The 12,845-nt window shown below is 37.5% G+C and overlaps 1 protein-coding gene across 1 annotated transcript in view; it reads left to right on the top strand.

Annotated features, from left to right (window-relative positions):
* Nucleotides 1-12,514, top strand: part of MACC1 (MET transcriptional regulator MACC1) — a 38,039-nt gene extending 25,525 nt beyond the window's left edge. Inside the window, exons 4-5 of the mRNA XM_059487396.1 lie at nt 1,120-1,308; nt 7,509-12,514. Of these exons, the coding sequence (XP_059343379.1) occupies nt 1,120-1,308; nt 7,509-7,721 (402 nt within the window). The 3' untranslated portion in view covers nt 7,722-12,514. The remainder of the gene's footprint in view (nt 1-1,119; nt 1,309-7,508) is intronic.
* Nucleotides 12,515-12,845: the final 331 nt, after the last annotated feature.

Here is a 12,845-nt window from a genome sequence, read left to right as displayed (position 1 = left end):
TGTCCTGTTTTGGGAGATTTATGTATTTTTGCTAGGAAGGGCCAATACAGGTCCTTGTCAAGTTAGATATAAATCTAGATGTCATCCATGTAATTTTTGGGTGGAATTTTCTGTTACTTCTTTTAAAAAAAATCTCCATTTTTTTTGTCTTTTATACGGTTCTTGCTTATCAGAGCAAACACAAACTGAACAACTTTGTCTCCAGTTTAGGGGAATTTTGTACAATACACTGTAGTCAGTTTCTTGCTACTCTGTCTACCAAAGTTCTATTGTTTGCTGTGAGGACTTCATTGGTTAATACTTTAAAATTAAATCACACGTATGTCTGATTTCTGCAGAAATCCTTGATACGTCAGTAAAAATCAGTATCTAAAAAACAAGGAAAATTTCTGTGTTTTGATCTTGATCTTCTCCTGAAAACCTCAACAGTTTCAGTGGAATATTTTGGAGTGAATTGAGGAGAAGGAAAAAACCCAGCATTTATTTTTCCCACTAGCTCTTATCCAAACAAATAAAGAAAGAAGAATGCAATGTATCTACATATCAAGGTTATACTCCTTCAACCATTTTAATTTGAGTGTCTTTAAATGCTCTTTTGGCAAGGAGGAGGGAATGGTTTCATGTTTGCATTTCTCCTTAATGGTCAAAAAAATTATTAGTTCTGTGGGAGGAGTAAATCAAAAGATGCTGGCCAATGTGTAATTTTCCAAATAAAGCCCTAGATTAAGGACCACACCTTAGTATAATAGTGCTCTAACTAAATGTTGAAGTCTCATGTCATACTTCTAAGAAACTAATTTTTTTTTGCCAAATATTTTTGTTGGAGAAGTATGATTTCTTTCAGGATCTTGAAGCTTGGCAGGACCCACTTGACACTGGAATGCTGAAGCAGCTGAATGCCAGCTTGATTTTTTTTTTTCTTAAGCTCATGGGCATTTTTCCTCTGAAAGTGTTGGCAACACCATTTTGTAGGAAAAAAACCCACATATTTGTAAGAACACAAAAGTAAAAAAAGTCTTCCTGTTTACGAAGAAACGCAGAATAGTGCTATAAAATTGAATTAAAATGTTCTGTTTGTAATTACTGGTGAAGAATCACTAATGAAAATCATTGTTGCAGGCACTTTTGAAGATAGATTGCCAGGGATTAGTGGCACGTCTTACCCAGGACACCATCATCTTGACTTCAGCTGTCAAGCTTGGCAGGAGCTGGCGGGAGCTTGCAGAGAAGCTAGCCCGCCTCACAAAGCAGCAAATAGAGGCTTACGAAGTGCCCCACCACGGGAAAAATGGAGCAGTAGCCATGGAGGTAAGGGGCTGGTGTAACAGGGCATGCACATTTCCTCCTGGGCACAAACACAGCCAGGGACCTTCCTTCTTCCTGGTTTTGCAGGCTTCTTTCCTTTTGCACTGTCCAGTGAAGGTCTCAGCTCCTGTCTTGAGCTTCAGGGCTGGGTTCAATCCTTTTTTATTGTCCTGTCCACTTGTCCTCACTCACACCTCTGCTGTCATTTCAGACACAGTGAGGAGGACCAGCTGGTCCTTGCAGGAGCCACTTCTAATCACACTCTGCACAGCTTTTGCTATGTCCACAAAAAGGAAGCTGACTTCTATCACTAATACTTTTCTGTGCCAGTGTAACACTTTTTATCATTTAGCTTAAGTAGCATGAGAAGAGGTTGGAAGCCCTGACACCAATTTTACTTCTGATGTATGAATGTGGCAAATCTATGCTTTAAGTTTGAGTTTGTCAGGTACATCATAATTTTTTTTTTTCCTTTGTAAAGTATCTTCTTGTACAGAAGTTTGAGCTTTGTATAAAAGCCAATTTATCGTCTCAGATCTATTTTAGTGCATACAGATCTAAGGAGAAATTTAGGTGCATAATGAAATCTCTAGTGCCATTTGAGGTGACCGGAGGTACTTGTGGCATCCTTGCAATATCAGATGTGCCACAAGACTTGGGGTGGAGCCTTGTCCACTTTTCTGAGCTGAGGGTCAGCTTCTGCTCCTGGCACACCTCTGCCTGGACAAGCAGGTTACTTCCTGCCCTCTATCCCCTAACACAAAGCATGCAGTAGCTCCATTCTTTCCCACAGAGTTATGTGCCAATGACTTCTAGGTTCCAGACTGGTTTTAACTCTGAAAATCCCTTTTTTGTGAGCATTGCTGAATGATCGTTCTGACTTGAGAGCTTACATTCAGGCTTGACTCTGCCTCTGCCTAGACCATCATCCCCTGATTATTGCAGGTTTTGTACATGATTCAGACTGCATTCCCTCTCCCTCATCTCTTGGTTCCAAAGGAATTGCTATTTCCCATTCACAGGTTCACAACTACTCAAGATAATTTCTTCTTCCTTTTTCTATTTCCCCATAGCTGGTTCTACTTATTCCCTGCCAAACCTTTCCTTTCCACTGTCTGAATCCAGTGCATCTGTCATCTTGTTTTTATTTGCGTGGTGATAACTATCAAGATATTTCTGCTCTAATCATGAACTACTACCACTTATTCCTTTTGAATGCTCTGCCCTCCCTCCCCAATCAATATTTGATCAAAATTATACATGTTTGCTCATGTGCTTTCTGCACTTTTCAACAAAATTATCTCCATAATTGTTGTTTGTAATCACAGCTTCCTTCTGAGATCCAGTTTTTCTCTTTGATCTATTTTGTGTAGTTTGTTTTCTTTTCTGGGTACTTCAGTCTGGATGCACCTTCCTCCAATTTTTTTCTCATAAAATTATCAGCCTTTCCAATCCCATGTCTACTCTCTTGGCTTTGTCTTTTTTACTGTTAGGCAGTGGCTTGTCTGATTTCTTTCACTTTTGTTCTAGTTATTAAGCTTTCTCTGTTTGGCTAACAAACCCCCAGCTTTCTACAAGAAGGAATTATTGACATGAACAATATACAACTCTGCTGGTCTCCATGTTATTTGGGAATGTTTCCCCTTTGCTGACAGAGGGTATAAATAAAACAATCTTATAACTGTTTTTCCAGCATCATGCCTATTTATTTTTAGATTAAGAAACATTTTATATAAACACTTTGCTTTGAATGGGTTTTGATTTTCCATGAAACCTATCTTCTACCTCATACACTCTACTCATTTGTTTTCGAGAGATTTTTATGGCAAACCATACAGAAAATTCTCTGCCTTTCAGTGACAATATCTGCTGGCAAAACAGTGTGTTCAAATTCATCACAATTAAAACCTTACAATACAGTACTCTCTATTTTTTTCAGAGAACATTCAACATCAAAGATCAGAATTTTGCTGTATTTCTGTGTCTTTTTCTCAAAGATTATATTGGGCCTATGGAGGATTTATTGGTTTTGGGTGAGCTTTTTAATTGTGCTTGTCCACATGGGTGTGAATTCAAAGCACAAGGTTTCTAGCACTGGTGTCTCATGTGATCACTCAGTACCCTCAATGTTCACTGAATCTAACCTAAATTTCAGTACTTTCTAGTGGATATCAGTGCTTTCTTCTGACATCTAACTTTTCAATTGATAGTAGTTTTTGGCTTTAAAACCTGAAACCCAGCAAAGCTGGGGGAGGTTAGTAAGTTTTGACTAGTTATTGAGGATGATATGAAAATATTAACTAGTGCATTCCCCACCAAAGATTGTTCCATCATCAGGAGGATTGATTGGTTAATAAAGACTTCTGCTTTTAAACTTCATATTTTTCTTGGTGGGAGAAATTTTCTTGCAGATAATGACAGAGGCAACTTGAGGTGCCTACAATTGGTGCATAGATTATGAAGCATTTTTCATCAGTAAATTCCAAATCACTTTGCTGAGGACATAGGTGTCATTATTGCATACTCAGCAAAGAGAGTGGGAAAGAAGGAAAACTCATGCGCACAGCTGAGATGAGACTTGACCAGGATGCTGCAGTGATTTAATGTTTTGCCTGAGATTTTGCTTTGACGCAATTTAGGAATTTTGAATGCAATTCAGTTCACCCATTGCATTAGAGTATGTGCATGGGGAGAAGAATCTGCCTTAGAACCACTGCTGTGTTTGCAGTACTAGTTTAATGTGATGAGAGTGTAGATTACTGCTGAGTTAATTATGCATCAGTGGTGACCAGTTTGTAAAGCTTTTGATCCCTGCATTCTCCTTTTTCTTCTTTCTTTCTTTTATTTTGTCTTAGATTAAAAAAAAACAACCAACCAAACAAACAAATCAGTTGTGCATGATTAGAGGAAACCAAGGTTTTTATTAAAGGATATTTCAGCCAATTATCTTATTACAAAGTCAGACTGATCTTCAGCATAGGTCAAAGCATAACATCTTTTCCTATTCGTTGTTTTGTCACATTCTAGTGACGACAGAAAAGTGTACCCTCATTCTTTAAATACCCTGCTTTAACAGGAATGTAAGAAAATGAAGAAAGAGACCCAGAAAGAGCATAGTCAGTAACAGAATTTCAGGAGATACCAGCTTCTCTTGTTGGGAATACCAGCTTCTCTTGTTCGTTACTTTGGCTATCAAGATAAATATAAGAATACAGAAACTTTCTGGTCCCAACATAAACGCAACAGTAGTGATCTGCTTTTGTTCATTAAAATATGTTATAATATATAATATTTACAGTAGTACATTAAAAAAACTCCTATTTTCAACTTAGCCTCTCCAAAAAAGCCCCAAAAGAATTCTTCAATCTCCTTCTTCCCACCTGCCACCAATGTACTTTTCTCCTTCTGTAACCTTATGGTTATGACTTAAGATAGACTTGCTTAAAAGAAATATTATGCACCATTCATTTGGGAAAATGATGATACCTTTCTCCCCTGTAGACCTAAAATGAGAAAATTCACTGAGACATCAGGCACTTTTTTATTAAACTCAAGGTGGAAACTAGACTTATCAGACTGTGAGACAGTAAGTTTAGACTAGACTAGACTAATTAGACTTTGGGGCTGTAAGTCTAAGGGTTTTTTTTCCATTTGAGTATGACAGCAGAATTTGAGAGAAATGTTTACAGAAATAATGACAAAATCAGTATTGGGTAGGCTGAAAGATAGCCCAAAAATATGGAGAAGAGTTCAGAACTATGAGCAAAGAAATTCTCCTCCTACTCAGTTCCTCCAGGCATCAAGTAAATGAAGCTTAAATTAAAGAAATAAAGCTTGATGTTGTGTACTCTTTGTAAATTAATAAGATAATATTGAGGAAATAACCAATTTCCTTCAGAATTATCCTTCACAACCATAAAAACTGTTTTTTTTTATAAAAGAGGAAAAGATGCTAAAAAAACCTCAACTTCCTGATCACTTTTGTGTGTGTGTATTTATATAAATAAAAATGTGGAGTCATCAGTCCAGATACATTTATTGCTATGCATAAGTATGTTCCTGTTAGAGCTGTGAATGACAGAACCCTTCAGGAGAATCATGGGTTTCTTTGTGGATTTGTGCATCATCCCTGCAACTGTTAACTCAATTACTGTTTGCAAAACATTTATTGCCAATAAGGAGAGGGAAAACAGAATTTTGATTGCCCAAGTAACATTTGGAAAAGCAGTAGCTGGAAAAATAATTATTTTGTTTGTTAGCTGAACAAATTCACTCAGCAGTTTGAAACATAAAAGTCCAGCTTGGTACCTTAATCATGCTGCTATAACTTAATTAATGTTGTTAGACCAGTGACAAATTACACCTGCTATAGATCTGCTCCATTTGTTTGGCATAAACCAAATAAATTGTAGTTTGAAAAACATAAAAGCACTGATAATCTTTTAATTTCTTTTGTTTCTTGCAGGAAAAAAATTAAATTTTATATCTTGATTAAAATTTATAAAAGCTTTTGACTTGCCTCTTTTAGAATGTTTGGGTGCTTTTTAAAAATAGAGTTTACAGATAAATCATGTTAGAATCACAGAATCATTGCAGTTGAAAAAGACCTCTAAGATCAGCTAGTCAGATGATCTAGCACTGTCAAGCCCACCACTAAACAATGTCCCTATTACCTATGTGTGATTTAAAAATGCCCAGGGATGGTGACTCAACCACTTCCCTGAGCAGCCTGACCTACCTTTCACTGAATTATTTTTTCCTAATATCCAATCTAAATTAATTAAAGGGACTTCATTTTGCTCCCCATCCTTGTTTTCCAGCTCAGCAGAATGGATACCCAGAAAGCAGCTGATCTGGGTATTTAAACCTGAGGCAAGGAAGGCATTAAGTACCTCAGCCTTGCCCTCATCCTTTGCCACAGTGTTGCCCCTATATCTAAAATAAAGGTTGGAGATTCTCCTTAGCCTAAAGATGCTGACATACTTTTAGAAGCATCTTTTATTGTCTTTTATGGCAGTAGCCAGATAAGGTTTCTGCTGCTGTTGCCAGAAAACATTTCTGAAAGGTAAAAAGCAATTTTAAAATTTCCAGGCTGAGTAGAGGGACAGTAGGATGTTGATTAATGGGTAGTAACCATCAAAAGCACAACCAAATAGGGAAACTGTTGCTGGGTTGTCTTGGTTTGAAAAGACAGCTGTCTGCTAAGGAAGGCAGGAGCCTTCCTTGAAATGGAAAACATAAATCCCCTCCCTCAAAATTATTATCATTTTGAAATTAAGAGGCTCTCAGGCAAAGATATGGGAATAGGAAGAACAGTTCTTTACTAGGAAAATTAAAAATACTGATGCAATAGTATAAAAAAGAAAAAAACACTGACAGAGTCAGAATAAGACCTGACACTCTGTTGGTCAGGGTGTTGGTAGCAGTCCTATTAAATGGAGGCTGCAGTCCTCCTGGAGTGATAAATGTGGTTCTGTTGGAGCAGTGATCCTGTAGAAGGGTGTAGTTTTCCTCTGAGGGTCCTGTGGTGGTGTAAATGGGCCTGGTCCTCCTCTGGGAATCCAGTGGAGAAGAAAGCTGTTCTTCTTAGAATCCAGTGGGGAAAAAGCTGTTTCTGGTGCTCCAAATCTCAGACTATATCCGGGTAGGAATGCTTGGCTCCTCCCCTGGGGCGGAGCTTCTCACAATGGGATGATGTAATTTTATCAGTCAGGCAGTGAAACTCAATGGCCCACTAATAGAAACCATCTCCAGGGAGGGAGGATTTGTTGTGGAAGAGATAAAGAAAACTGCCCAATCAACAGACAATAACTGCCTCACCTCTAACAGATGGCAAATAGAATACACACCCCCAGCCTAAGACATGGGCATATGCATTGCAAAAGATGAAAAGTATTTTCCTTCCATTCTTGTTATTTGACTTATAGTTTCAGATAAGGATATATTTTGACTTGGTGATAATCATCTGAATGAAGAATTTATCTATTATTTACCTCTCTGAGAATTTGAGAGTTTCATAGAAATAATGTGATTAAGATTACTGGAGATTTAATATCAACACGCCTCTTTTTATAAAGAATTTCAGCATGCCCAGTGATTAAACACTTATTTTCTCTTTTCTTTTCTATGACTTTTCAATTATTTAGCTACTTTTTTTCTGAATAATTAAATTTCTGACACTTTTTTTTTCCCTTTATTTTCAGATGATGTGGAAACCTGCATATGACTTTCTCTACACTTGGGCTGCCCATTATGGAGATGGTTACAGGGACGTCTTACAAGACCTGCAATCAGCCTTGGATAAAATGAAAAATCCAGTGACAAAAGAGTGGCGAGAGTTAACTGGAACTCTGATTCTTGTGAATTGCATGGAGGTTTTAAGAGCAAGTGCCTTTTCCAAAATGGAGGAAGAGTAATGGACAAAATATTTTTTTGGAAACTATACCTCTGTGTAGAGATATAGTTTGTGTATTTATATTTCAGAGATACTTATAGAGCATAACAGAATGAAGTTTATTTTAACTGAGCTGATGTCGGGTCTAGCCCTATGGTTCTCAACTACAGATTTCCAGAGCATGCTAGTGGCTTCTGAGTAAATAAGAAAAGAATGGGGAATTAAACTAATGAGGTCAACAAAAATGACTTGTATTCTATGGGGTATTTTCTAAAAGGAGCTATTTCTGATTGCACTGACTTCTAGGCAGAGATCAGTTTTAAAAATTCATGGATGAGTTCAGGACGTGGAGCCTCGTTTACATTGTTTTCAGTGAAGTGTTAAAATCTAAATATTTAATCTTTTAGTATTTGGTGCTCAAACCCCTCAACTCTAATTTATTCGGTGCAGGTTAGCCTACAAAAAAACCTTTAAGATTCTTTTATCCTCATCTGGGACAAAATTAATCTAATTGTCTCACCAAACAGGAATTCAACAGTTCCTGGAAAAATAGGTGTGTGCCGCACACACTCAAAAAATAGGTGTGCGCTGCACTTTTCCAAACAGCTTCTGCTATCTGTTTTAAAGACTCAAGGGAGACAGAAGTTACAATCTCAAAAGTGTTTGGTTTTGATTTATTTATTGATGTAACTCAACAGGGTTTTGTCTCTTTTCGTATTTTTGTTAGTTTATATTTCTGCAATTTTTTTTCTACATTCTGCTGAATGCAAATTCCAGAAAATTCCAGAAGCCTACTTTATGCACACTGATCCATCTGATCATTTGTGTAGTCCTTCCCTGTTGCTTTTTGGTAAGTACATGGGGGAAGAAGACTTTGTAGGTACAAGGACTGGAAACAATTCATACTCACATCTATTGATTGTTTTCTTCTACCTCACTGGGTATGGAAGATGGCTATTATTTTCTTAAAAAAAAGTTAACAGTGCTTTTATAGTGGAGTGCTTTTAAGATTAATTTATTTATGGAAGAATTAATTATAACTAGTCATATGTTCTAAAAAGAACCCTGCTTAGATGCTATCATTAAAAATCTTCCAAAAACTGAGTAGCTTATTATAAGTACAGAAAATACAGGCTGAATAATAGTTACAGGCTGACCAAATTTTTTAATATAATTTTTAATGTATTAAATATATTTTTAGTTAAGTGGTAGATTTACAAGGTTAAATCCATTTTGAGCTCCTTTGATCAACATTCATTCAGAAACATCAGCAAATACTCAAGACAACCAGTTGAAAAGAGAATTGGCATTCTGCCATCACTTGTAGTTGACAAGACAAAGCCAAATTCTTTCAGGAGTAGCACAAAACACTACTTCAGTCCAGAAACTGCACTTCCTCTGTTATCTTAGTTCATTTCTGCTAAGGGAGGTTTTGCCATTCTAAAATAAAACTACATTTAGACATTTTTCTTCCCCTCTTCTTTCCTCTAACCTTTTTCTTTTCTACCTTCATTAAGCTTTTCCAATGTACCCATATCTCAGGAAGGAGGCTGAGGAAGGAGTACTTTTCTGGATATTAGGTAAATTCATTCACCAGAAGGTCCTCCATTATCTGGGCATTTTCTGAATTAGCATGCGGGCAAGTTATCAGACGACGCCCTTGATTTGCAAGACAGTGAGGAATTCAGTCCACAGAGCACAATTTGCTGTTGCTGATCAAGGAAAGGTGAAGAAAAAGGAGTCAGATTATCAAAGCTCCCTGTTGTTTCAGGCACCAGCACCAATTTTATATGTTTCCCCACACAGTTTTAAGAAGAGGTGCAGAGAACACATAAATTTCTCTCATGATCTGCACTTCAGTGCAGAGCCAGCTTGTCCTTCCTCCTGCAGGTAGTGAAGCTCTGAAAGATGAGAAAGTAGGTTGTCTTACTCTTGTGTGCTGCTAGGTAAGGAAAAGGTATAAAATATATTAATAGACATCTTTAAAGGTAAAAAAACACATGCAAATATTAGAATATAAAATATTAAGAACTAATACAAACTCGCTGAGAATTTTTTTAAGTCTCCTAGACTGCTTCTGCTTCTACCTTAGACCCTGCTCTTAGCTGACTGTGAAACCTGAACAGGATTTTGTAGTGGTTCAAGAGGCCACACACCAGATCGACTTAAAACCTCAGGGAAATACATTGTTTTGCTCCCTCAGAGCTGAAATACCAGAGGAGTTCACAAAGCAAATCTTTCAGCTTCACTAGATTGTCTTCCTATCTGCTTTTCATGCATCCCAGCAGGCCATGCTCCCTTGCTTAAAGCCCTGTTAAGTCATATTTTAAAACTCTTTTCCTTTCACTTTTTCCCCTCTTTTGTTAACCTGGCTGCAACAGTTAAGCAACTCAGCTTGCATCTGTTTCTGAAGATGAGTCTGTGCTTCCATCCTTTTCTTCCACATCTTAATTTCTTATCTTTAGTAAATGTGTGTTTACTTTCTTTTTCAAAAGGACATGTATTAATTTCTTTGTTCAGTCCTGTATTTTTCTGTTATGAATACTAGTCAAAAGAGTGCGAAAAGCTACCAGAAGCACCAATTCCTAATGGCAAAGTCTACCGAATATCAAATATAAAGGACATGTTGTCTAAAGCCATTGAAGCTGAAGGAAAATCCATCCCAAGAAGGTAGTCAGTGGTCATGGTCTCAGGAAGAGAAGGGCCCAGGGACCTGAGGCTGTTGCCTGTAACTCTCATGGCCAGGCCCTTTCTTTGCTCTGAAAGCTTTTTCTGTCATGAACAAGAGTTGAATTTGGCCCAGCAAATTTAGCAAATATTGACTCAGTGAGTCAGTGTTCTCCTTAGCTTGCAGAATTATGCAACACGTCCTCCAAGTATATTTCTTTAAAAGGAAATTTATATCTGCCTGTAGTTGTGCTGTATTCCAGGCCTTTGACTGCTGGTTGCTAATTGCACTCCCATTTTTGCTTTAAGCTTCTGCTCATATGAATGAAATGTGCACTCGTGCAATATGCTGTTTACTTTAGCAGCCCACACTGGATATATTTAAAAAAAAAAGGTATTAAAACCCCATATTTTATTTAGTGGTCTAGTATTCAAAACCACAAAATGCCAGCTCAGAGTGAAAGCAGCTGCACTCAACAGCAACACACAGCTTGGAGCACATGGCTTAGGTAAACATGCTCTGTTCTTGACCTTTTTTCTTTTCCTCCCACCCTGTCAAGAGAGAACAGCTTTCCCATGAGCCTGCACACATACTTTCTTGGGTTTCTTCAAAGTGAGATGAGATTAACAGCTCCTTGGGAGGAGACGAGGAAAAATACCAGCCGCTGGTCCTTGCCTTAAATGACCCTCTGTTTCCAGGTTTCCTAATTTCTTTGTGTAGAAAACAGCTGTGTCAGCCAGTTCCATTTTACTTTGAAGTTGTAGGCAGAAAACCTCCCCTCACCTTCCTTCATCCTTCTATCCTCTGAATAGGTGTTTCTTAAGCAAATGAGCAAATGAAATTTGTGAGTGCATCTGTTGCTTTACGATTCCACCTACCCATGAAAACAATGGTTCCCGTGGTTGAGGGCACCTGAGTGGGGCAGACACCTTCCACGGTGGGCAGTGGCAAGGAAAACCTGTCACTCATGCTAAAAATACTGGTTTTTTTCAGTGAAGTTGGAAGCCATTTATCTTGCAGTGCAGAGGCTTCATGCCATTTAATGACACAGTGCAGTGACACATTTCTGAATTAATAACAGTCCAGATTGGAGAGAAAAGGCATATTATTCCCCCCAGAAGTTCCAGCCCTCCGGTTGGGTTTGGGGAAGGGTTCAGTTTCTTAGGTTTCACTTGCTTTTTTTGGAAAGCAGTGGTTTAGGGAAGGAAAAGGAAGTTGTTTTTTTTAAATGTGAGTAAAGTGCTACTCCCCAAGCCAGGCTCCAGGCAGCAGGCTGGATGCCAAGACCAAGCTACATGTTATGGGGTGTTCTTTGTGGAATTTTCTAGGGGAGAAAATGGGAGGAGGCACCAGCCATCTTTCTTCCTACTGAGAACAGAAAAATGTGGAGGAGTGGACAAGCGTTTATTAGGTAATTTTTTCATGAAAAACTGTTTTTCACAAATTCTTTCTGTAAACCTAAACTGTGGGGAAAACAAACACTAAGCAGTTCCAAAGGAGCAACTCAATTTTGTTGTGTTGAGCTGACTCTAAAAACCTGCTCCTAAAGTATATCTGGGCTCAGTAAGGGATCCAGCTGTCAATGACCTAGGAAATAACAAAGCTACAAATTATGTAGAACTGCAGATGGCAATGCTGTATTCCCATCTAATCCAGGGATCCTGCTTTCCATCATCCAACAGCTTGTTCAGCTATGGTCAGCTGTACCAAACAAGGATATAAAGCTATGCTGTTTTGTTGTGTTTGTGTCATAGATATGAAGTTTTCCTGTGAAAAGATGGGAATAAAATAGAGACCAAAGGATTATATTTCCCACCATGCCCAGGAACAGACTGTAGAAAATTATATTCTTCACATTAGTGTGAGACACCAACTGTTAAATTCTCTGGCAAGGCCCTAGAAAAATTGTAGATATGTAAAGGAAATGTTAGTTTAGTGTGAGTGATAACCATTGTTCTTGAAAGACATGTTGCCAATAAATATCTACAGACACTATGGGATATTCAAATAACTTGTGATTATTCTTAGTACAAAAAGTGCCATTTTCTATTTCTTGCCAATGTATATATATATGTAGATAATCTATTTTTTTAGTTTACAGTATATATTTTTAAACAAAATAAACAAAATTATGTTGTCCACTGGAATCTCTCAAGATTTTTTTGTTTTGTTTTTTATGATTAAGAAGAGCAGAGGAAGAGGTCATGAGGTAAAAGATAATGGTTCAGTAAATACCAGGAAATGAGCAATGTCTTTATATACATTTCTCTTAATTTATAAATCCTGTGTGTTAAAAAGATGAATGCACATTCCTTTTACTGTGTTCATAAGCAAAAGTAGTTTGCTGATATTGCTTCCAGAAACAGAATTATCTCACTTTTAAGAAGAGGGCAGTCTGTGGATGTTGCAGTGGAAACCAGTGGAAATCATATTCTACTTACAAGAATATGCTCTCAAATTTTTTCTTTTTTTTTTTTT

Source organism: Ammospiza nelsoni, chromosome 1 (genome assembly GCF_027579445.1).
Source record: "Ammospiza nelsoni isolate bAmmNel1 chromosome 1, bAmmNel1.pri, whole genome shotgun sequence".
NCBI lineage: Eukaryota > Metazoa > Chordata > Aves > Passeriformes > Passerellidae > Ammospiza > Ammospiza nelsoni.
The sequence above is the reverse complement of the archived record's forward strand: the minus strand, read 5'-3'. Positions and strand labels throughout refer to the sequence as shown.